This window comes from Dreissena polymorpha, chromosome 15 (genome assembly GCF_020536995.1).
Source record: "Dreissena polymorpha isolate Duluth1 chromosome 15, UMN_Dpol_1.0, whole genome shotgun sequence".
Classification (NCBI taxonomy): domain Eukaryota; kingdom Metazoa; phylum Mollusca; class Bivalvia; order Myida; family Dreissenidae; genus Dreissena; species Dreissena polymorpha.
Window position 1 is genome coordinate 29817930 of NC_068369.1, and position 23750 is coordinate 29841679.

The window sequence follows — 23750 nt, forward strand, 5'->3', positions numbered from 1 at the left end:
CAAGCCACTAGGGCTATGTTCAGCCTAATACGAAATTGTAATCGTCTACAACTCCAAATATATCTACAAATAGACCTCTTTAACAAAACAATAAAACCAATCATCCTTTGTGGTGCAAAAATATGGGGTTATGGCAACTTAGACATTATTGAACGGGTACAATTGAAATTTATTAAACAAATCCTTAAAATGAAACGCAGTACATCAACTTACTTTATCTATGGAGAAACTGGACTTACACCATCAAAACTAGACATACAAGAAAAAACGAAAACATTCTGGGCAAAACTGATATCGAATAGTACCACAGAACAAGAAAAATTATCCACAACAATTTATATGTCACTGTTCAATACATGCAAACATCTTGACGATCAGTCACTTACACGCCTTTATCCCTGGTTTTTCAATGTCAAATCAATTTTAATAACATGTGGAATTATGCATGTGTGGAGCTCACACAGTTACCCTAGCATTGACTGGCTTAAACTATTTATTAAGCATAATCTTAAAGACCTGTTTATAAATGAATGGTTATCATCACTTGATAACTGTATTTATAGTACTTTCTATAAACTGATTAAAAGAAATCTCAGCTTTGAATCATATTTAGTAAACACATCACATGCATTTCTAAAATTTGTAATAAGAATCAGGACAAGAAACCACAGGCTACCGATTGAAGTTGGAAATTGGAACAGAACACCTATTGGTTTAAGAACCTGTACAACATGTAACAAAATTCGGGATGAATTCCAATACTTATTAGAATGCAAACAATTTAATGCCGATCGAAAAACGCTTCTTAAACATTACTTTTATAAACGACCAAATACATTAAAAATCTATAAGTTATTTAACACAAAAAATAAAAACGAGGCAACAAAATTACACAAACGCATACAAATAATTTTAACAACAATACGAGTTTAACTCTTTTATAGCCTGGTTTCTATTAAAAACTTCACTTGTCCCTAACGTACTCATGGTGCTCTCCTGTCATATGCCCCTCTCCCCTCTATTGCACATGTACATAGTTCATCGTATGACATACAGCAACTAAAACATAAATTGAAAAACACCTTTAAGCTTTACAATTATCACAGACCTTAAAATTACTAAATAATCAGATATATCATATGATACAGACGCTCAAATACAGCAGTACTAAATGCTTAACCTTGGTCTGATCATCCATATGCGACGAAAAGGAGCAATCAACATCAAGCATCTCCTGAAAACACGAAATAAATAAAAACAATTAACTAAGTCGATAAAGTCATAAATGGAAATCATTCATGACCCAATCAGAAGAAAATATATTCATTTTAATGCAAAAGAAATGCTTCCAATGATTGCAGAAAACAAGCCGACATTATGACAGAGAAATATTCATATAATCTTACAAAATCCGAGCCCATGAAAACTCTACACACTTACCCGATAAGATCCCGTTATATTAATTAATCCTCTTTACGACCATCCTTACACCTAACACCATGCCGCTTGCTCTCTTGAGAGCTGATTGGTTGGTTTTTATCGTTTTAAGTCTAAATCGGTTAAGACCTAAAGGCTAAACTCCACTATATGATAGCTGAAGAAAACTGTTTTAAAACTCTCCGAAGATTCCTTAGAAAAATTACATTTTTTTATCTTAACGACCTCCAAGTTAGTCGAATTACAAATGATGTTCCGTTCTATATATGTTGATGACACGTGAAATATGGTATATATATATATATATATATATATATATATATATATATATATATATATATATATATATATATATATATATATATGTATGTATTATAAAATCAAGAAAGACTATTCAATAAATACCTTTATCACATGTAATGTAATTTATCTTTTTATTGCATTATTACCGGCCTCGTTAATACATCTACGTACTTTATTGCTCATATTGAAAATGATTATCCGTTCTAACTTTTATATGTGTTGACGCTACTTTAAATATGTTATCTATATTGTATAATTAAATAAGAATATGTTATTAGACGCTTCTTGAAATGTGTTCTTTATATTGTATAATCAAGAAAGAATAAATAATTAGAATCATATGTAATGTAATCATTATTTTTATATATTATTGCCTGCCTCGTCTATACATTTACGTACTTTTTATGCCCCCGGATATAAAGATCGGGGTCATATTGTTTTTGGCCTGTCTGTCTGTCTGTCATTCATTGTGTGTCCCAAAATTTTACCTTGGTTAAAGTTTTCAATAACTTTTGCAATATTGAAGATAGCAACTTGATATTTGGCATACATGTGTATTTTACGGAGCTGCACATTTTGAGTGGTGAACGGTCAAGGTTATCATTCAAGGTCAAAGGTCAAATGTATGGCTTCAAAGCGGCGCAATAGGGGGCATTTTGTTTCTGACAAACACATCTCTTGTATGCTCATGTATTCATGTCACACATGAATTGAGTTGAAATAAAAGGTTTTTTGACCTGATTTGACTATTGAAAATTAGTGCAAGTTAAATTTTTTTTTTTTTAAGTTCTTATAGCCAGTTGCAATTAATTTATTACGATTAGAAAAAAAACGAGTGGAATAATCTAAAAAGGATTAAACCAAAAATATCCGCTCTAAATAACCTTCACGCGTCTGTAAGAGAACAAAATGTCAGTGGCGATGTAATACGATACCGCGCTAGGCTTGACATCCGATGACTTCATTATTGTTAACAAAATGCATTTTACAGGTACGACGTACTAAAAAATCAATCTGTTATAAACCACTAATAAACTGAAAATAGCAGACATTCTCAGATACATTCGTCAATAAGTCGATTGGATTTTTTTAAGCATTGATTACTTTGTTTCATTCTTTTAAATTAGGTACTACTGGCCTATTAACATTTTCATGTTTTGAGTTTATCTATTATTGCATATGATATCATATATCAGGTGCGCTTTGATTTGAATCCAACACTAATCACATTATTTTAATTAAGGCATGTCTATCTTTTATGACACAGCATAATAATCGTATTGGTCGCGAATGTCACACTGACTGAAGTCAGAAGTAAACATGACAAAGTTCAAGGACATCAACCTCATTTTGTACGTGACGGCTGCATCGCTAAGCTCCAATCTGAGGTCCGTGTTGAGGTATATTGTACGATTCAAAAGTTATTCAAGTTTCGTTGGATCGGTTTAGGTTAATTTAGGTTAGACATATGTAGATGCGTAATTCTGTAGGGGGAAAGATATCCGAAAATGAACACTGAATTCGTGCTCAGCGTTGAATCCTTGCATGTATCTGAACAGTTTAATGTATTGTGTAATTGTTACGGTTTTACCCAAAATTCAACATTTTCCCTGATTTCATCCGGTCAAATTTTGGGTAAAAGGTAAAAGTTCCAGGACATTAATCAAACGTCAATAAATAAGCGAGCACTGGATCGCTTAGCACAAATCCGAAGTCCGTTTTGAGATATTTTGTAAGATTCAAATTTATTCACGTGTTCACGTTTCGGTGTTTCGTGAGGAAAATTTAGGGAAAACATTTCTAGCTGCATAATTATTTAAGGGGTCAATATTTTGAAAACTAACACCGAATTAGTGCTCAGCGTTGCATCCTTATATGGACCTAAATTGTTTAATGTTTAGTGTCAAGGTCACCGTTTTTCCAGAATTCAACATGTTCCCTGATGTTAACATAACGTCAAATTTTTGGGTAAAAATGTCAAAGTTCAAGAACATCAACAAAACCTCATTTTAAAATTGACGACTGAATCGCTGAGAACAAATCTGAAGTCCGTTGTAAGATATCTTGAAAGATTCAAAAGCCATTTACGTTACGAATAGTCAATTTAGGTGAATTAAGGTAAACATTTGTAGCTCCGTAATTCTTTAATGGGTCAAGATATACAAAAATAAACACCGGAATCGTGTTCAGCTTTAAATCCTAAAATGGATCTGAACAGTTTGATGTGTTGTGTTAAGGTCACTGTTTTACCCAAAAATCAATACTTTCCTTTCCCTGATGTAAACATTAGGTCCAAGTTTGGGATAAAATGTCAAGGACATTAACAAAACCTCATTTTTGAAGTGACGGCTTCAATGCTGAGCACAAATTTGAAGTCCATTTTGAGATAGATAGGTTAGAAAATGATATTTGGTTGATTTCATTGAATTTTTGCATTTTGACTCAGAATGTGACCTGATGTATACATCAGAGATAATGTTGTATTTTGGGTTAAGCCGTAAACTTGACACAAAACATTAAGCTGTTCAGATCCATGTAAGGATTCAACGCTGAGCAAGAATCCGGTGTAAGTTTTCAGATATATGCCCTCTTAAAGAATTACGGAGGAACACATGTTTGACCCTATATTGACCTAAAGTGATCATCAAAAACGTGTATAACGTTTGAATCTTACAATATATCTATAAAAAAAACTTCAGATTTGTGCTCAGCAATGTAGCCGTCACTTCGAAAATGAGGTTGAGTTTATGTCATTGAAAATTTGATATTTTGACCCAAAATTTGACCTGATGTGGGATATTGTTGAATATTTGGAAAAAAACGTGACTTTGCCACAAAACAGTAAGCTGTGCATATCCGTGTTTGGATTCATCGCTTAGGACGAAACCAGTGTTATTTTTCTGATACCTTGACCCTTTAAAGAATAACGAAGCTACACATGTATGACCGTATTGACCTAAGGGAACGTTACACAAATAAAATCTTATACAATATCTTAAAACGCAAATATGTGCTCAGCGATATAGCCGTCAATAAGAAAAGGAGGTTGATGTCCTTCATTACCAACGTTTTAACCCAAGATTTGATCTGATGTTTACATCGGTTAAATTATTGATTTATGTTTGAATCCATTACCTTGACACAAAACATTTCGCTGTTTAGATGCATGTTAGGTTTCATCGCTGAGCAAGAAGCCGGTTTGAGTTTTCGGATATGTTGATCCCTTAAAAAATACGGAGCTACACATCTTAGACCTATATTGACACTACCAAACGTGTATAACTTTTAAATCTAATATATCTCAAAACAGACTTAACATTCATGCTTTGCGATGCAGACGTCACTCTTAAAATGAGGTTTAGATGATGCCCTTAAACTTTGACATTTTGGCCCAAAAATTAACCTGATGTGTACATCAGGCAAAATTTTAAATTATAGGTAAAGCCATGACATTGACACAAAACATGAAGGTAAATACATCAAATATCAACAATAATCTGGCACGTGATCAATCTTATGTAAAGTGTAGTCCAGATTTCTGCCGCTCGCGCTCATTGAACGCCAACTTGTCGGCGCTGGGTATTTATTTATAACACAACAATGTTAATTCCGGTGTTTGAATAAAACTTTCAGAAAATAAAAATTTAATTTACTTCTCTTTTGTGTGCGTATACGTGTTTGTGGATACAAATAACATGTATGCAACCAAAGTGTCCGTTAAGCTTGTTTGCAACATATACAATATAAAACAGTGAAACTCCAGCTGCTTAAGCAGCATTGCATTCTCATTATATACAATTAGTTGGTCATTCATTTAAGGAAAGTGACCAATTGCCAAAACAGTAGGAAACAGCACATTACGAAACAACATACACACATAGAAGACTAAAGCTGGGGTCACCGCCTTGGAACGGTCAATGCAACGCATCCGGGGTTTAAACCGGTTTTAGAGCGCTCAACCTCACACTTGGCCCAGCAATATCCCTGATACATAAACGTGTATACAAATTTAAACCTCTTAGCATTTCATCTCAAACTCAACAAAAATAAAAGGGAATTTAACGCATTCAATTTAAGTACCATTTAATTATTCAATGGTAGGAAGGAGACCAGAGCAGCAGAGTTACAACTGTTTGATGAACGATGAAATGATATTACGAACAAGCGTCAACGACATCCCTTCTTTTTAGAAAAAAAAATAAGAATATATCATCATATGGTTAGCATTTCAGATCCTCATCGTGCACATACAGGAAGAAGCAGCAATACTGGGTGTAAAAAATCCATAATACACAACCCGGTTGTTATGTGACTGCTAAAATAATACATCAAACAAGAAACGCCCGTCAGAGAGACAATATTAATAAAGTTCAACGATATGAAACCGGTGACCTATGCATTCAGGGGTGGCGAAATCTCAAAAAACTATACTTGTCCACGGACAACAATTTAGGAAATTTAACTTGTCCGTTGCTGAACTACACTTGTCCGTTAAACTTAATGTTTATATAAATTATAAACGCATTTATTGTTATTCCTACACATCTACCATTCTAATCAGATAAAATAGTGGCCAGTTTATTAGAAAACTGATGATGGCAACGGTGTAATCCTCGTGGAAATTGTTCATTTCATGCTTAATATTGTCAAACCATTTTTTCATTACGTTAAGCGTTTTAACAAAACCTCTTTGAATAAATTACACACAACTGTAAACGTTTTGTTTTATTCTCAAATGAGCATAAGTAAATGCGTAATCTGACAAACACTTCTGAATTTTAATGACAGCCATTTCCATATGCAACGTAACTATCCGGCAATGCTCGAATTTGTATGAAATAACATAAGAAAAAAATGATGCTAGAATTTAGGCAACATTTGGTATGGGAAGGTATAAAACCCGGAAATGTCCGGAAAACTCTGAATTCTTTTGGATAAAACCCAGCAAAAATGGTTATAAATGCATAAGTATTCGTCCGATATGAATTATAATGGTACCGTTGGAAAGAAGAGCCTCCAAAGCTTCTAACGATGTAAAAATATTTTATGGCAAGGTCGGGGTCAGTCTGTAAATTGCGGTCAAAGTCCGTCTACTTTTAGGTTTTTTTTCGCACACAAAAAATGCCTAATGGAAAACCTGGAAAAGGTAAAAGTGGTTTAGAGGAAACAGTTTTATAAATTCGATATTAATTATGATGGTACCTTTGTAAAGAGGATCCTGATAAGTGCCTACGAATGATTTTGATTTATATCTTATATTGAGGGTAAATAGTATATATGATGGCTTTTGTTGTCGTGAGAGCAATAAGGAAAAGACAGCGGGCGGTTTGACTATTTTCCCTCATGATCTTATTTCTGGAGTTAACTTATTATTTTATTAAAAACGTGCGACGTTGTTTTTGTTTCATTTCATTGTGCCTTATAAAGCTACAGTTATGTTGCTCTGGTGAACATACAACCTTTGAGTAGTTGAATAGTTTAATCAAATTAAGCGTATTCTCTTTTATTGTAGTTTGATTGAAATTGTCATGCAAGTAGGTTAATTAGTGTTTTGCTTTTGAAGGTTTTTTTTTTCTTTTGGCAAAGTGTAATGTTTCGGCGCCCTTAAACCGGGTCTAAACCTCAGGCTATGCGTTGCTTTGCATTGGCCATGTTAATGCGGTGACCCCAGTGTGTGTCATGTTTTTTGTCTTGTGTCTAATTAAATTGCAATTGGCCACATGCCTAAAATGACCGGCCTTGTTTTGACGATACAATAATTTCCTGCAGATGCAACTTGATATTAACGTTATTTATAATTGATATTGGACTCGAATCTGTTAGTTCATTCATAATACACAATTATTAAACAGCGTACATTCATCAGCATAATTCGCTAAACGTAATATGAAGCGATGTATCTTATTGGAATTTTCAAATTATTTTGAATATGAAATTAATTTTTCTTATACTAAGTATATTGAAAATATAATCCAATGGTCATTATTTCAGTTTAACGGTAAGCGATATTTAAATTTCCGAATAAAAGACGGGAGAGCCTATGTCCGCCCCTATGAAATTGACGGGAGAGTTTTTTCCGGATGCCTTATATCCCTATTATATACATGTAAAGTGATACTGTCGAAAGAAAAGCGTGTTGCACGAAAATCGACTTTAAATACTCCAAACTAAATTTTAGGGTCGGCAAGAAAAAAAACACGCAGGGTCGGGTTACCGGAAACAATTTTACGCTTTAAAACTGTAACTTTAAAACAGAAAATGTCATAATTTGGTAGGGAAATCAAACAACTTATACCAACCTACAGCGCACATCTGATATTGAAAAAATACTTTTGCATATTTTAGGAACGTCATAAATTTTCCTTCACAGCGATATTATTTTAATTCAAGTCGGTAGAAAATATTGCTTTTATAATTTACTTTTATCTTTTCTGAATTTTACGCAAAACATAATTAGGCATTAGAAATCATAAAACATAACCAACTTTGGACGCTAACAAGAGTTCTAATTTGATATTGTAAAACATTATTGTTGCATGTTTTACAAACCTTAGAGGGCCTCTCTACAAGGACACCATTATAATTAATATGGAAAAAATAATATCGCTTTTATAATCACTTAAACATAGGTTTTCCTTAGAAGTTGGTATCTCTGTTTTTTGTATTATATATTGTGAAATGCGCATTTGTCAGCTGATTCGTTTGATATAATTATCATGACGCTATGTTAAAAAATTAAAATTGTATTAAGAAAACATGTTCATCACATGCGCAATTTTCTGGATGGACGGACTTTTTGACGTTACGTCATAGCATATTTTGATAATAACATGAATATAATATTGACACATCATTTAAATGTTATTAACCTATACAATTACAACTATTAATGTAACACTTGATCAATATCAAATTTCGTATTTTGCATGATGATTTTTTGAATACACGTTTAAAAACAACAAATAAAATAAGTTGTAAATAAAATTAGTTTAACACAAAACAAACACATACCATATCACCAGGTTATTTTCAAAACTGTGTTGACTGCCATTACTACGAAAGTACAAGTTTTTTAATAAAATAACGAAATAAATCCTGAACTTCTTCCATTTAGCTTTTGTTTTGACATTTTTATTATCTTATATTTATTCAAACCAAGTTATACATGAAAAGCACAATCGTCTTTAAATACTACTTGTATGTATACGCTGCCCTGTACCTTTTAGAGCAACAGTATTTAAACGTATTTTATTAAAATAATAGACTTGCAAAACCAGCATAGTTGTTGATAACCTGTCATCAGGCTAACGGAGTTCACATTTTGCAAATGCATTTTGTGTTTTGACCTTTTTGGTCAGTCAACCTGGTTATTCACAATATCATGAGGCGTTTATGACACAAAGGTTGCATTATATCAAACCATTCAGAACAGTAGTATTATGTTATAACGTATTGGGTTGTTGGTTACAGGGTTAACACGTACTACAGTATTTTTAAAATGGTATCAACGCCATTGATAAGAAATGAAGCATTAGGAAGACTAGCAAGCACTGATTAACAAAGTATGAAAATGAAGTGTCTTGAAACATAACACGTGTTTATATTTGCGTACACAACCGGATTTATAAGCGGGATATTGTGAGTAAAACGCCGAAATATATTGCTGACATAATTATTTTGTTTACCAAATATCTCCGCTCAATATTTACGCCATTGCTTTCGAATTGGCCAAATGCGTCCAATTGTGTCGTATCATATGATCAATTGTTCAAGTTATCTTCTTTGTGAGGGAAAACTATTTTTTTCTCCTGTTTACGTGTTATTTGGTGTTTTATCTCAACATAATCTTCCGGTCTTTACATCCATGTCAGTTGGATTTGAATGAATTTTCTTCCTGTCCAATTGTGTCGTATCATATGATCAATTGTTCAAGTTTTCTTCTTTGTCAGGGAAAACTATTTTTTCCTGTTTACGTCTTATTTGGTGTTTTATCTCAACATAATATTTCGGTCTTTACATTCATGTCAGTTGAATTTGAATGAATTTTCTTCCTGTCATTTTTAGTTTCGGGTTTGAATTATAAAATTGGAAAACCAATCAAGCACACGCGAGTAAGTTGTACTTCAGGAAGTAGTGTGATTTTGCTTTAAATGTATAATATTGCTTCATAAGCTCACCTGAAAATAAATACGTCATGATGTTATAAGTCAGTCATAATTGTATGTAGTGAGTTCTACCATTCAACTCGGTTAAAACCACAGCGGTGTTTTAAAACAGTATTTCAATATATAATTTTTATTTTTGCAGATGAAATTAGCCAGGAAATGTTATGTTCAAATTATATAGTATATATATGTTTTTTATACATAATTACTATTTTACCATCTTTGTTCAACTTTAATATAAATTGTAGTTGATTCAAACGGAACACTTCACCCAATCAACGGAACTGTACGTTATCCAACTCGGCTTTCGGCTTATCACGTCCCAACGTCCCGATGTTTGTGAGTCTAGAAATTTAGTTAGGTAGGAGCGATGTGACACACTCTCGGTTTCCCGGAAATTTCCGGGTTTTATAACTCCCCTTTGGTATTAATAATGCATTTTAAAATATAAGACGAACGTTCAACATTTAGGTACGGAATGAACGAGCAAACCAGTCTGTACACTGCCTATTAAACAGACGGGCCGAATGTTGAAAATGCGACATGCTAGCCTCCTGGTCTCTTATCATGCTTATAGAATAAGCGAGACCACTGTGCAGGAGAGTGCCCATATTTTAGCTTGATTGCTCCGCAAATAGCACTGACAATGTTATCGGGTGCCAACATCCGGTTTTGTAAAACTTTATAACGGCTTTAATACAATCTATTTTTTTGTATTTCTCAACTCGACTGGTTGTCCACGGACAACTTAATTGAAAAAAACCAGTTGCCCGGACATGCAAATGTACGACTCGGGCAACTCGGACATTTGATTTCGCCACCCCTGTGCATGTAGCCCAAAACATTAAAAGTGGATCGGATGACGTAAATTAGAAGCGATGAAACGATGACGTAAACAAATCCAAAATAACTAAAGAGGCAGAACTGTTTAATAAAAAAATATTAAAGGGGCAGTACTGTAAAATCGAATTACCATTAAAACCAGCTTTATTATTTTATATTTTAGAATCAAACATATAAAATGTTCATTACATTAATAATTCCAAATTTTAATAGAAGAAAGATATAGTGAATCGAAAACTAACAAACATGTGCTTTTAAGTACGTAAACATCATTTCCTTTTGAAAAAAAATCAGTTAATTAAATTGAAAGGCTTTATATAAACATTTTCTTTAAGAGATCTTAATTTGCGAACACGCTTCAAACATCTACATAATATGATGGCTTGGAAATTCCATTAGTTACATGCTATTTAAAAGAAAGAGTATATTATGAAATTAAATAACCATACTTTGAGTTAAATTTAGCGAATTGACGTCGAAGGTTATGATACACAAAAAAACTTGTTTCATAAATTTCTTCGTTTATGTGCGATTACGATCGTTAAAATCGTTCATGCTAGAACATGCTCCGTTATGTACCAAATGTGAATACCATAGGATTGACCTTTAGTGATGTTACCGTCTAGGAATGGAAAATTCACAATTTCAAAGTTAAAGTCGTCCCGTTTGTCATATAAAGTCTAAGTCTAAATTCAACATGCACTTGAACAAGTAATGTGAAACTTCAATAATCCGACGTTGTGTTCCAATAAATGTTTTACTGTATAACGTCATCCAATCCTTAGTCGCGCAGTTGTTTCATTATTTTTTAACGTAACCATTTTCCTATTATTATTCATAAAGTGAAGATATTTGATTCAGTTTGTTAGAATGAGAATGGCTTACAACTTTACCTTTGAACATGAAATACAGTCTTACCTGTCAATAAAGACTGCTCAAGGGATGTGGTCGTTGTGGTCTTTGTTCACAGGTGGTCTTTATTCCCAGGGTCGATGAAAACTTTGCAAAATATGCAAGTAGTATTTTAACAGGTACCTTATCTATGTATGTGCTCTATTGTTTACATGTTTGAATACTTATGCATGTTTAATAAAATAAAGGATTGAAAACACAGTTTTGATTTTATTATGTGCATTCCCTTATGTTTTTATTATTTATTTCATTAATCATATACATTTATAAATAATTATTGACATACATGTATATGTACATGTAATTCAGAATGTTCTGGATTTGAGTTTTGCCTACACCAAGATCACTAGCCACTCGTCTACAACTGTGTTCTTTAACTAACAAACTAATGACCGCAACGCGTTCTTCCGACAATAGAACTTAAGCTTGGAAGCCATGATGGTTAAATTGAACTGATTACTTATCTATAATTTATGCACGTCTTATCAAGGAGAAATGTAATACGGGAATGGCTATCAAAATGTTTGTATTTCAGGCATCGTTATTGATATGAAACCGTTCATTTCCTTAATGAGTTGATGAAAGCCCTCAACTTGTCTTTGATATTTTCAGCAATTAGTACATTAATCGCGAGTCACTTTAATACAAAGGCAATATTTTTACACTTTTGACAAACTGTCAAATGCATAAAAGAAGCAGGCGACTTACAATTAGCAATGCGTGTTAAATCAACAAACAACTGCTATCGAGTGCAATAAACTGTCACTTGCCAATATTTCCATAGCGACCGACGAGTCCACTGGTAAGATGTGTATCACGTGACTACACAGCGTCATGGCGGCCATTTTGTTTTTTGAAAGTTGCGAAATCGTTGATTTTTATGATTGCAGTGGTCGTTGTAAGCTATCAAAATTGACTTTTGGCAATGTAAAAGGGCGGTCTTATGTATTTGTTCGCAGGTGGGCTTTATTCGCAGGTTCAATATATAGCGAAATCGTTCGGGAGGAAATCGGTGTGGTCGTTATTGACTGTTGGTCGCTTTTAACAGGCGGTCGCTCGGGCAGGTTGGACTGTATGTCTTAAACATCCAACTATTTACACGTCAGATAGCGTGACACGCATTAGTTTTAATCCTGCATAATAGCAATCTTTCTCTTCAAATCATGGATAAAACATACATAAAAACATGCTCAAAGCTCTCGAATGAAACTAACCACCTGACTCGACATAATGAACGACGTTAAAAAAGTTAATGCAATCATTATGAACGTTTACATCAATCTACATCTAATTGATTCTGGCATGCAAATAAAAGCATGCAAACCTGTAAGTTATCAATCAGGAACATAATTTAAAAGTCATGCGTTTACTTGCATTGTGTGTACTACTATATCGTTGCCATTAGCTTTCTATGAACGACGGAGGTACACTGGATTAAAAGACCGACACATAGGCTGACAAACAACACTCTACCAAACCGGTTTGCATACATGCAAACGAAACTAAAATTCAACACAAACTTAGCGATGCACACAGAAGACGCTCACATTGAAGTGATTTTAAGTGAGAACGAGGATTAACGCCGGAATCGTTTGCCAATCAAAATTGTATTAACGATGTAATGTAGTGGCGTGTTTTGCGAGATTCTTTATTTACATGGGTGTTTGTTTATAGTCAACACAAAATTTGTACGGTTGTTCTGCGGCATATTCTTTGACATTACTCCAAATCAAATCTGCATTTCTTGAGTAATGTATCAACGCCGAAGATTTAACGAGGAGTTCATTTATGGCACTTCATCAAATATACAATTGCACATTGAGTCTCTAATATCATCATCAAAGTACTTCATTTATGCCTGATATCGCCATGGCATCCATGTCGCTACCTACAGCGCTGATTATGAACCTCCATACCATTACAAACGGTATCGAGTTTTACGTACATTAATTAACTACGTTCCTAGCTTTTATCAATCAGACTACAAAAGAACAAATATCCGATCTCTCGTAACAGCGTTATGCTGGAAGGAACCACGGCAGTAATAAAGAGGACTTTTCGTACGCGCACAGTAATCGGAACGCAGCAAACTTTGTGTAGGCCTATGACAAAAACAGGTTGTTTATTTCAAGAGATCCAGCTTTTATTCTCTAGACATGTCGACAACGCCAAAGACGGATTACCACAACGAAGACGAAGGTATCATTCTTATGACACTAGGGGTACAGATTCCGCTAGCTATCGGCTTGGTGGTGCTCATTTTGATATCGTTTACGGGCAATGCAATGACAGTTACAGCTTATTTACGGGACAAGAAAATCTGCTCCGTGTACGATTGCTACTTGTTTAATCTCGCAATCACGGATTTACTGGTATCCGCAATCAGTTTACCTTTTAACACGGTGTATATTCTCATGAACTTCACGTGGCCGTTTGGATACGCCATCTGTAAGGTGTACCTCGTGTGCGACTTCACGCTGTGTGTCCAATCCATAATGCTGATGTTAATCATTAGTTTAGATCGGCTGCTATTGATCCAAATGAGCTCCTCCTACATCATCAGAATCACGCGACGCGTTGGAATCGCCCAGGTTGCCGGCGCCTGGCTCATCTCCTTCCTTGTGTACTCTCCCGCTATCATCGGCTGGGACGCCTGGAAGGGCTACTCGATCCTCAAGGACATGGAATGCCACACGGAATTTGCGTACGACCGCGTCTTCATGACGATCACGGCGTTCGTCGATTTTATTATCCCATTCGTATGCCTGGCGTCATTAAATGCTGTTATCTATGTTAAAATAAAGCAGCGATCAAAAGTGAATCCGGTCACGAGTATGTGTGTGCAATCGGTGTCAACTGATAATTCCAGTAATCGAACAACGACAGCTGTCCCGATGCCTCCTGCGGTCCGCGACTTTGGCAGACACCACCGGAAGGCGGCAAAATTTCTTGCCATGCTCGTCGCGGCCTTCCTTGTGTCCTGGGCGCCCTATACCATTACCACCGTGCTGAAATCGTTCTGTGATGACTGCGTGAACAATATTGTGTACGAGCTAGTCCTCATTTCCCTCTGGATGAAATCCGCCGTTAATCCATTCCTGTATGCGTACAACAGTCCAAGATACCGCATGCACTTCCGACGTTTCCTTTCGTGTAACGACAGGCTCCTGTTCTGGAAAGGAGAACAGGCCGTAAAACCGGAAATCAGAGTTCAGAACACTGCCGCTTGACGAAGCATTCACCAAAATTAGCATGCAATACTTCTGCTAGACTGAGGACAAAATGTGTTAAGAAGTTTTGATCCAAGTTTTTAGTCTAAATTAAGGTAAATTCCTGTGTCGAACTAACATGAGTAATGTGAGAATACTTTTGGATATTTATACCAGTGAATAATAATTTAATACTTAAGACTTACAGACGGATATTGGTCGTTAAGTTATGCATCTGTATATTGTCCGTGTATAGTATTAGTTGTTCGTTTTATTAAGTAATTACTATAATAGTTCTTAACCAAGATGCTGCGTCAATCAACACATACGCAGCCGGCAGTAGTCTTGTCAGTATTGATTAATTGGCCTTTTTTTAATAAGTCCAAGTCTAAAAGAAGTTCAATTATAATGTCATAGGTTGATGCTATATAAAATCAACTCAACTATCAAAGCTTTGTAGCAGCTTTATTGACGAAAGACCAAAAAGCGTCATTTTCGTTTAGCAAAGACGTTGGACCTTCTTAAGTCCAAAAATAGGTCAATTTCAATGTAAACATGAAGTGATTGTATTCATTATTTCTGGTTGAGACTCTTGTACAATACTATCTGACGAAATACTACTTTTTTATAGTGCTTGTGTTCAAAACTTACATTTTATGTTGAAAATAAACAGCGCCTATTGAGTCATTTAATAAAATAATACAATTGACACATCATATACAACGTACTTTAGGCTAAATTAATGTAACATATACTTACCTTTACTGAAACAAAAAAATCTTATAATACAAGGAAATTCCCCTCTAGGACAAAATCATTGAAAACTTATAAATAATGACAAACAATTGCATCGATATATTTCCATCGCAGCATTCTGTGAATATCATGTTGCAGACCATATATTCCTTGAATAAAGGACGTTTTAAGGAATACTATTATCAAATGATAGACGCTGTAATTTCTACGAAAACTGAGACCACACGCACTATTCGCCCCATTGGTGCAAAAAGGTACCACGTACCTTCAAATTGCAATGTCACATGGTACCATTTTGCACCAATGGAGCGATATATAATTCGCGCCACCTGCATTTAAATCAGTATAAACCGAGATTTCTTTTCATAGATAACTAGCATTAATATAATTGGTTTCATACACATCTGTGAACAAGTCCGTTTACATGTTGCAGAACAAAAATTATCGGAAATGACAGAAAAGGTTTCTTTCACTTAATGTCATTAGGAACAAACAAGTACACTTAGGTAAGCTTCATTAAAAAATGCATGAAATTGTCCTCATACTTTATATTGACTTAAACCACAACCGCTAGCAAAATGAAAATTCATAAAAAATAAGAAACCGCTATAAAGATAAAACTATCGATTTAGCTTAATTACTTTTTTATCACATATACTGATCGGGGATCAACAGTCGAATTAAAATACCGCATCAGTCAATCTGATATCTGAACACGCATCTAATTGAAATGAAAGTACACCTAATTCTAGGCGAGTGTTTCATCTTTGGATTTAATTATCTTCAATGATGAAACACTGATGCAGATTCGAGAATATTACCATAAAAGTTATTGAATGTGACCAATTCTCCATAATGCCTTATTTCAAGCATGTGTAAAATTAATTATAAGTAAAATTAATCTCAACACTTTGTTGTTCGCTACTTGACATTGGTCATAGAGCAAAACAGCTTCTCGTTAGTCTATTGAATAAATTACCTTGGCTCAAGGGCAAACAGGTGTGCAACAAACAGTGTGACATACACACAAATAACATCATGCACTTCTACATATAATAAAAAAACGTTTCGCTTTGGTATACAGAAAACTGTTGGTGACAGATGTTCAATGATAGTAGTATCAAACATTTGTGCATTAGGCACTTTGCAAATAATATCGCAACAATTACAAAAAAAAGGATGGTACTACTTCACAGTAGAAACAATATACCTATAAAGATTCACTTTGAAAAGCAGAAACGTACAAGACGAGTTTACGACAAAAATATACTTGTTCAATAATATTAGTTTCCAAACGTTGCCTTTGTTCAGAGGTACAAAACTATGCAAAAATATCGCGACGGACTAGAAAATAACGTCGTGCACTTTTACGTAGTTTATAAAACATCTTAAACGTCTCACGTGTATAGACATTAAACTGAGAGACTGTTTCGCCATACAAGGTACATATTTACAACGTGACAGTCCAGCGCTCAACTGGTTACTCCAATACACCCCCACCCATATTTCGTTTATATAATGAGGTCCGACATAGAGGAACTTGATAACTCAATAATTGCTAAATGAAGGACGAATACCTGAACATGGAATGTTCATAGTGAAATTTCCTGGATAATATATCCATTTATCTAGATTTTTTATTGGTACCGAATTTTATACTAGTCATTTTCATTAGTTGTTTTTCTTTTTCAATTCGTCACAATATATCAATTAAATAAACAAATAATGATTGTAGCAAAATAAAAGTGTGCATATAATTCCAACTACATTATAATAAGAAATAATTTAGAATTATGCAGAGTTTTTATGTGTTATTGGTTTCATTAATTATAAAGAAATGCTGGACACCAAAAAGGCCCCAACGTTTTGAATCGGTGCACAGGTGCATTCGTAAACGGAAATGCTCAGCACTGTGTGGCATAACGAGTGTAAGCAATTAGATATTAATACGAAGCAAAGCCATTTTACAGTTTATATTGGGACATAAGTAAAATATAAAGCATGATAGTTTCTGCAAATAAATTATTCAGTCACAGTGACTACTCAGGTATGTAACCAGACTAAGTTTCCATCTTTTTACACCATAACTAATCGATCAACATTCAGCATGGAATGTTCATAATGTAAATAGAAACAATGTGTGCGTTTGCATATAAAACAAAAATCACAGTTTGAAGAGCAATTTTTTATGTCAAATATATATAATGATGTTGTTTAATTAATGTTTATACTATTGGAAGCTGCAAACTATGGGCGAGTCTTGCATCCATGTAAAGAACTACGTGGGCAATGGTAGCACTGGTAAGGTATAAGGTATGTTACCATGGCATTCCAGGAAAATATATATTTAAACATTTGTTTTTCAAAAAAATGTTTCCAAAGAAAGAATTAAATAATAAAGGAACGAAAAGCATACTTTAACTCCGTAGTTTTCGTAAAATTATCATTTTTAATGTGACTGTTATCGGCGAAGCATGGACAAATTTTAGGATAGCCCACACGTTATAATGTAGCCCACTCGTTACAAGGCTCAAGAGAAATAAGTGTTGATTACGACCTGCATATGCGACCACCAAACTATATGTATACGTTCCTGTTATCAGACAAATGCTTCATGCATGATCCTTAAAATATGTTTATGTTATTTACCAGGTACTTTTGTTTAATGTCATTAGGGGGGGGGGGGGCTCGAACAAAAACCAGTCGGAACATTAGCACGCTGATTAAACGACTGAGCTATTGTATACAAAAATACTAGCTCCATCCTTGAATCTTTAGGCCGACGTCCAGATTCTTCTTCATTTCTTTAACACAAAATAAAAGCCATATAATTACTCAAAGTCAACAAATTGTTTCGTTATTTGATTTTGTAAAATAAAGTTAACAAATACTATTTTAGATGTGAATTTCCGGCGACGATATCCGAACGTTTACGAGTGAACGCGAGTTTGGCTTCGGGCAACTCTAAGGTCAAGATCGCGTGTGCTCGTAAATGTTCGGATATCGTCCCGGGAAATTCACATGGAATATATTGTGGCATAAAAACGAGCAATTTGTATCTTAGTAAATGTATGATACAATAACACATATAGAGTTGAAATTTTAGAATTTGTTATAGGTAACACTTATTGTTTATTAGTTAAATATATTTTCCGAAATACTTAACGAAATATTTGTTGAATTTTAGTTTTAATGTGGCTTTAATGGAAATCCCGGACGAAAATGTGAGGACTTGAATAACACCAGCATACCACTGTACCAAATGAGCTGAAAAGTGGCAGGTTCTGGTCAAAATGTATAATGTAGTATTTCACATTCAGATGCTGAAAAGGGGCCGTTTATGGGTGGTTATTTGTCAACCAGAAAATTTGCCGAATAGAATTCCTAAAGAAACACTTCGAAGAGTGTCATATGTATGATGATCAATATGCTACTTCAAGCGATGATCAGGCTTCCGTTTATGTTGTTAGTGGTAAATGTTCTCTCTCAACACTTTTCAGTTACAAATGGGCATTACTGCGATTACAGAGATGTATAGTAACACCCATGATGGTAACAAACCTGTATGACCTACATTGATAATTACGCTGGTCTACATGTTGTAGGAAATTCCTCCCTTGGTTGAAAAAAGTATACAGTTCTAATTGTATTACGCATAGTTTGTACCGATATTTATATATTTCAACAGAACTGCTCACAGACAGAGATTAGAAGTCTTTTATGTTTATTTGATCAGATGTATATAATTAAACTTGCTATTCAGTATGCTGATATTGTACGTCTTGTATTTAAACACATACTTTATTCCAATACACCCCCACCCATATTATCGAATATCTATAAAAAAGTCCCTTGAAATGGTGGCGTAGTATATATATATATATATATATATATATATATATATATATATATATATATATATATATATATATCGTCGTTAGTGAAGACTCAGTTTTGGAAGTAGATATGTAAACTTACACCTACTTGAGTACAAAGGTACAAGTATAAGACGCAGACGATGAAGTTACACGCGCAGATTTTAGAAAACAAAATTGAAAATAATAGTAGTCTTGTTTATTGTTCCAAAATGTACAAATACAAAACCAAACACAACAAAAAGAAGTAAAAATATGCGCAAAGATAAACGATAATTTAATACAACAACATTACTATATATGTGACATGTGTGACTATATCTGTTTTTTTCCATACTTGACGATCTTTTTTTGAAGAATGTAAATTCGTTTAATTAATTGTCCATAAAGTCACAGGGTGGTAAATTCATTTGTGGAGCATATAAATTTGTTGAGAAAAAGTCGTTCATGGTGAAATATATTCATGTTCGATGGAAATATGTTTCCATACAAATTGTGATGCATGTATTTACATAAGTTGATAACGTCACGATAGGATGGACAATTGATGCACGTCCAGAAAAAACTATAAACAACAATAAGTCGTTGGTCCATCAAATTTTAAGACAATAATGTAAGTATTCAATATTTTTATATCAATCAATTCTCGAATACAAGTCAGATAACGTCATGTTTCAAAAAGCAAGCATGCAACAAGTAAAGAAATATAACATGTTGGTCCTAAATTTAGCACGTTCATAAATATTATTATATGGTTTTGTCTTAAACTTGGTATAAAATACCAATATAATTATGTCAAAAAATAACACGCAACAATAAACTAGCTTGTACAATAAACATCACATTTAAGTATGTGAACCGATTAACGATTATATCACAAATTTACAATACAGACAAAAATGCTGACTAAAAATACATGAAAGCAATACAATAGTGTGTCTGGAATAAATAACATGAACATCGATATATGGTCACTGGACCCTGACTCTATCACAATATTAAGTAACAAAACACAACATTTATGTCAACATTATTGTAAAAAGCAACGTCAAGAAATGAATAGCACTCAAATATAATATTAATGTATATTAATTCATTTCATGACTGACCACTATAGAGATTACGAATAATATTGGCTTTAAAACAGAATGTCTTATCGGACGTTTTGCACGCATGCTGATAAGAGAGTTTTGCCTTGAAGACAACATTAAATATTAATCAAACGTATGTTGATCAAGAAACTAAATGGACAACAACCATATTTAGTTAGCACAATTAATCAATAAGGAATAAAAAATAAAAAATAAACTGCAGACTCATAAGTCCACTGTTTATGTCCATGACTTTTAACATAGGTGATTATCATTTTAAAGTTCAGTCCGCACAGGAAACTTTTTTGCTATGGATTACTTCTTTTTGTAAATCAAAAGAACTTAAATACAGACATATAAATAACCATAAATACACTAAAACATATAACGTAACATTCAAATGACTGAACAATTGATTTGATAATTGAAAAAACAACAACAGGTATTCAACAAAAAACCGGTTTTCACTAATCCTTGTTTTAAAGACTGATATATGTGAGCCCGCTTAAAAAGCACATAACTTGAAAAACACACAAAAGTTGTTTATATAAAAAATACGATAATTACAACAAATATGTCACATTCTTATAAAAATACATAGTTAAACAATAAATGCATTAATGTTTGTCAGCAAATATTGTTTGTAAAAAAAACTGTACTACATAAAACATTTTTCCCAATGTAACTTTTTAAATGTAAAAAACACACTGGTAGAACAATTCACAAACAAACTTTATAGAAAACACACATATATAAAGCACTTGTTTAAGGCAAATGGTTCAGTAAGTCACTTTGTTTGAACAACCGCCAACAACAAAATGTTGCTTTTATGGTTCACATAAAATGTGTTTGTTTTGAAAACAACACATTAACTTAATTTAGCCGAAACCGTCAAAATTATGGTTTCATTGAAAGTATTAAATCAACTAGAAATTATTATTGTTGTCAAAACATAATAAAGGTTGTTTTTACTGGCATTTCATAAGTTTGAGCATTACCGAACGCACACTGCAATAAACTTTTTCTCTAGAATTATACTACTTATTTTGAATATAAGACGGCCATATCTAAATTTGGAATGAAAAACATTTCTATTTAAGTGACAAAATGTCAACTTTAAAAACAGAGGTCTTCTTATTTATATAGCCCATGAGACAAGTTTAAATGAGCAACATTCAGAACATTAACCAAAAATAAATAAATTATGAAGAATCATAAATACACTTTTCTAAGTTCGAACATCTTTGATGACGTATGTTTTGTGGTTTCATTTATTGATTAGGTACAATTCACAATGTTCACTTGATTTTGTATTTTTTGAAATCGTATTTATTTTATTGATATTGCAACCTAATCATAATACGAGCTGTCAGAGGACGATGCGCTCGACTATTAGAGTGCTTGACAGTATAACGTAAGCCATCATTGGGAGGGGGGTATAATGTGGTTGTGTAGTAATTTAATAGATAATCTTTCAAAAACAAGGATAACAAATTTTTTTTTTGGGGGGGGGGATTCTTGGGTGGAGCATGGTTTGGGTGGAGTGCATTGTGGTATGTCAGGTAAGTATGTTTTGTCAATGTATGAATCAAATGTGATCATAAATAAAGAATTTATGGCAATTTAAGCAAAATGATGAATTATCTAGGTATAAAAGGGGCCATAATTCTGTCAAAATGCTTGATACAGTTGTCTGCTCTTGTATATAGATTGAGGTCATATTGGTAAAGTAGAATGCAAAATATAAAAGCAAAATGTCAAAGGACATAGGAAATAATTGGGGTAGTACGTAAACTTTATTATTTGAACGCTCACGCTAACGCTAACGCCGACGCCAACGCCGATGCCGGAGTGAGTAGGATAGCTCCACTATTTATATTTCATATATAATAGTTGAGCAAAAAATAAAATACTAAACACATACTACATACTAAAGCTTTAAACTTACCGGTATTCAATGCAAGATCTTTGGTAAAACAGGATCTTAATATTAACGATAATGTAATAATTTTTACAAAGATTAACAATCTTGTAGACAAAAACGACATATTTAAATTACTATAGTCCTCAAACGATAAAAAAAAACACGGCGTCCAAGGCTAAAAGATGACCCACTATCAACTGCCGTCGCACACCGTAAACCTTTATCTGAACACAATGTCTGTCACGCATCCACACACAAGAAAGCCAGTTCTTCACGCCTCCATTATCAGCATAGAGTTTTTCTTTCTCGTGACCTTGAGACCCTGACCTTGACCCCCGTTCTCCTGACCTTTGATCCCCTGTTGGAAGGACACATGCACTGCAGACTTTCCAAACTGACCACTGCACCTGTAAATGGAAAATATTGTATTGAATCAATCCGCATTTTCCCTCAGGGTTGGGGAGAAATGGATTTACTCTGATAGAATCTGAGTTTTCTTTTTTGGTGGTGAAGGTTAAGGAAAGATGTGCATACTTCCCCACTTAATATAAAGGTATAATCAAAGTATGAGATGCTAAAACGTTGTTTAATGGGCTAAAATAAAACAACATCAATTTACACGGTCAATTAATCTTTGGGCAAAAAGTTTTCGTTTGAAATGTGTAATACAAGATGTATAGGCCTATGATAAAACTGCTATTTATATTCATCATGATGGAATTGATAGATGTAGGACACTATTTTTGATATTTATAGAACAATACTTAATACATATTGATAGATTATAACACAAAGGCCTGATGTAATCAATATTAACAACTACAATTACCTTATATGAGCTGATGTTGATGTTCGGCCAGTGCAATCACTTTTTTTTTATTAAACATAATGCAAAAGCTATTTATAGAACACTTTGTAATTTCTATTTATGGAACATGCCACATGCACTATTTTAAGATTCTTCAACACCTACTGTGAGTTGATGTTGACTGCTGGTAAGTGCCCAGTCTTATTTTTGATACAAAGACACGTCTTCGTGACCAGTTCTATGACGTGTTCGTTACCAAGCACAAAGTCGCCCTTCTTCAGATAAGTGTCACCATTCTCGGGCTGCAATAAGAAAAAAGAAAATATTTGAATTGATATCCCCTGCGAAATAAATTTTGCTTATTGATTAGTGCAGTACTATATGAACAGGTAATATGAAGGATGGTTCTTATTCTCACATTGTTGTA

General features: G+C 33.7%; 2 protein-coding genes and 1 long non-coding RNA gene across 3 annotated transcripts in view; 1 reads left to right on the top strand and 2 right to left on the bottom strand.

The window, feature by feature from the left end:
• Window positions 1-351: 351 nt before the first annotated feature.
• On the bottom strand, window positions 352-1515 carry LOC127859868 (uncharacterized). The gene is made up of 3 exons (XR_008039501.1): window positions 1441-1515; window positions 1181-1234; window positions 352-1059 (listed from the first exon to the last, which is right to left on the bottom strand). It is a non-coding gene; the product is annotated as an uncharacterized LOC127859868 (long non-coding RNA).
• Window positions 1516-13816: 12301 nt separating this feature from the next.
• LOC127859651 (octopamine receptor 1-like) lies at window positions 13817-14890 on the top strand. Its single transcript, XM_052397157.1, has one exon. It carries the CDS (start codon window positions 13817-13819, stop codon window positions 14888-14890), a length of 1074 nt encoding a protein of 357 aa, XP_052253117.1.
• A 4794-nt stretch (window positions 14891-19684) lies between these two features.
• Window positions 19685-23750, bottom strand: part of LOC127861278 (unconventional myosin-Ib-like) — an 88401-nt gene continuing 84335 nt past the window's right edge. Inside the window, exons 30-31 of the mRNA XM_052399727.1 lie at window positions 23489-23625; window positions 19685-22922 (exon numbers count right to left, since the gene is read on the bottom strand). Of these exons, the coding sequence (XP_052255687.1) occupies window positions 22787-22922; window positions 23489-23625 (273 nt within the window). The 3' untranslated portion in view covers window positions 19685-22786. The remainder of the gene's footprint in view (window positions 22923-23488; window positions 23626-23750) is intronic.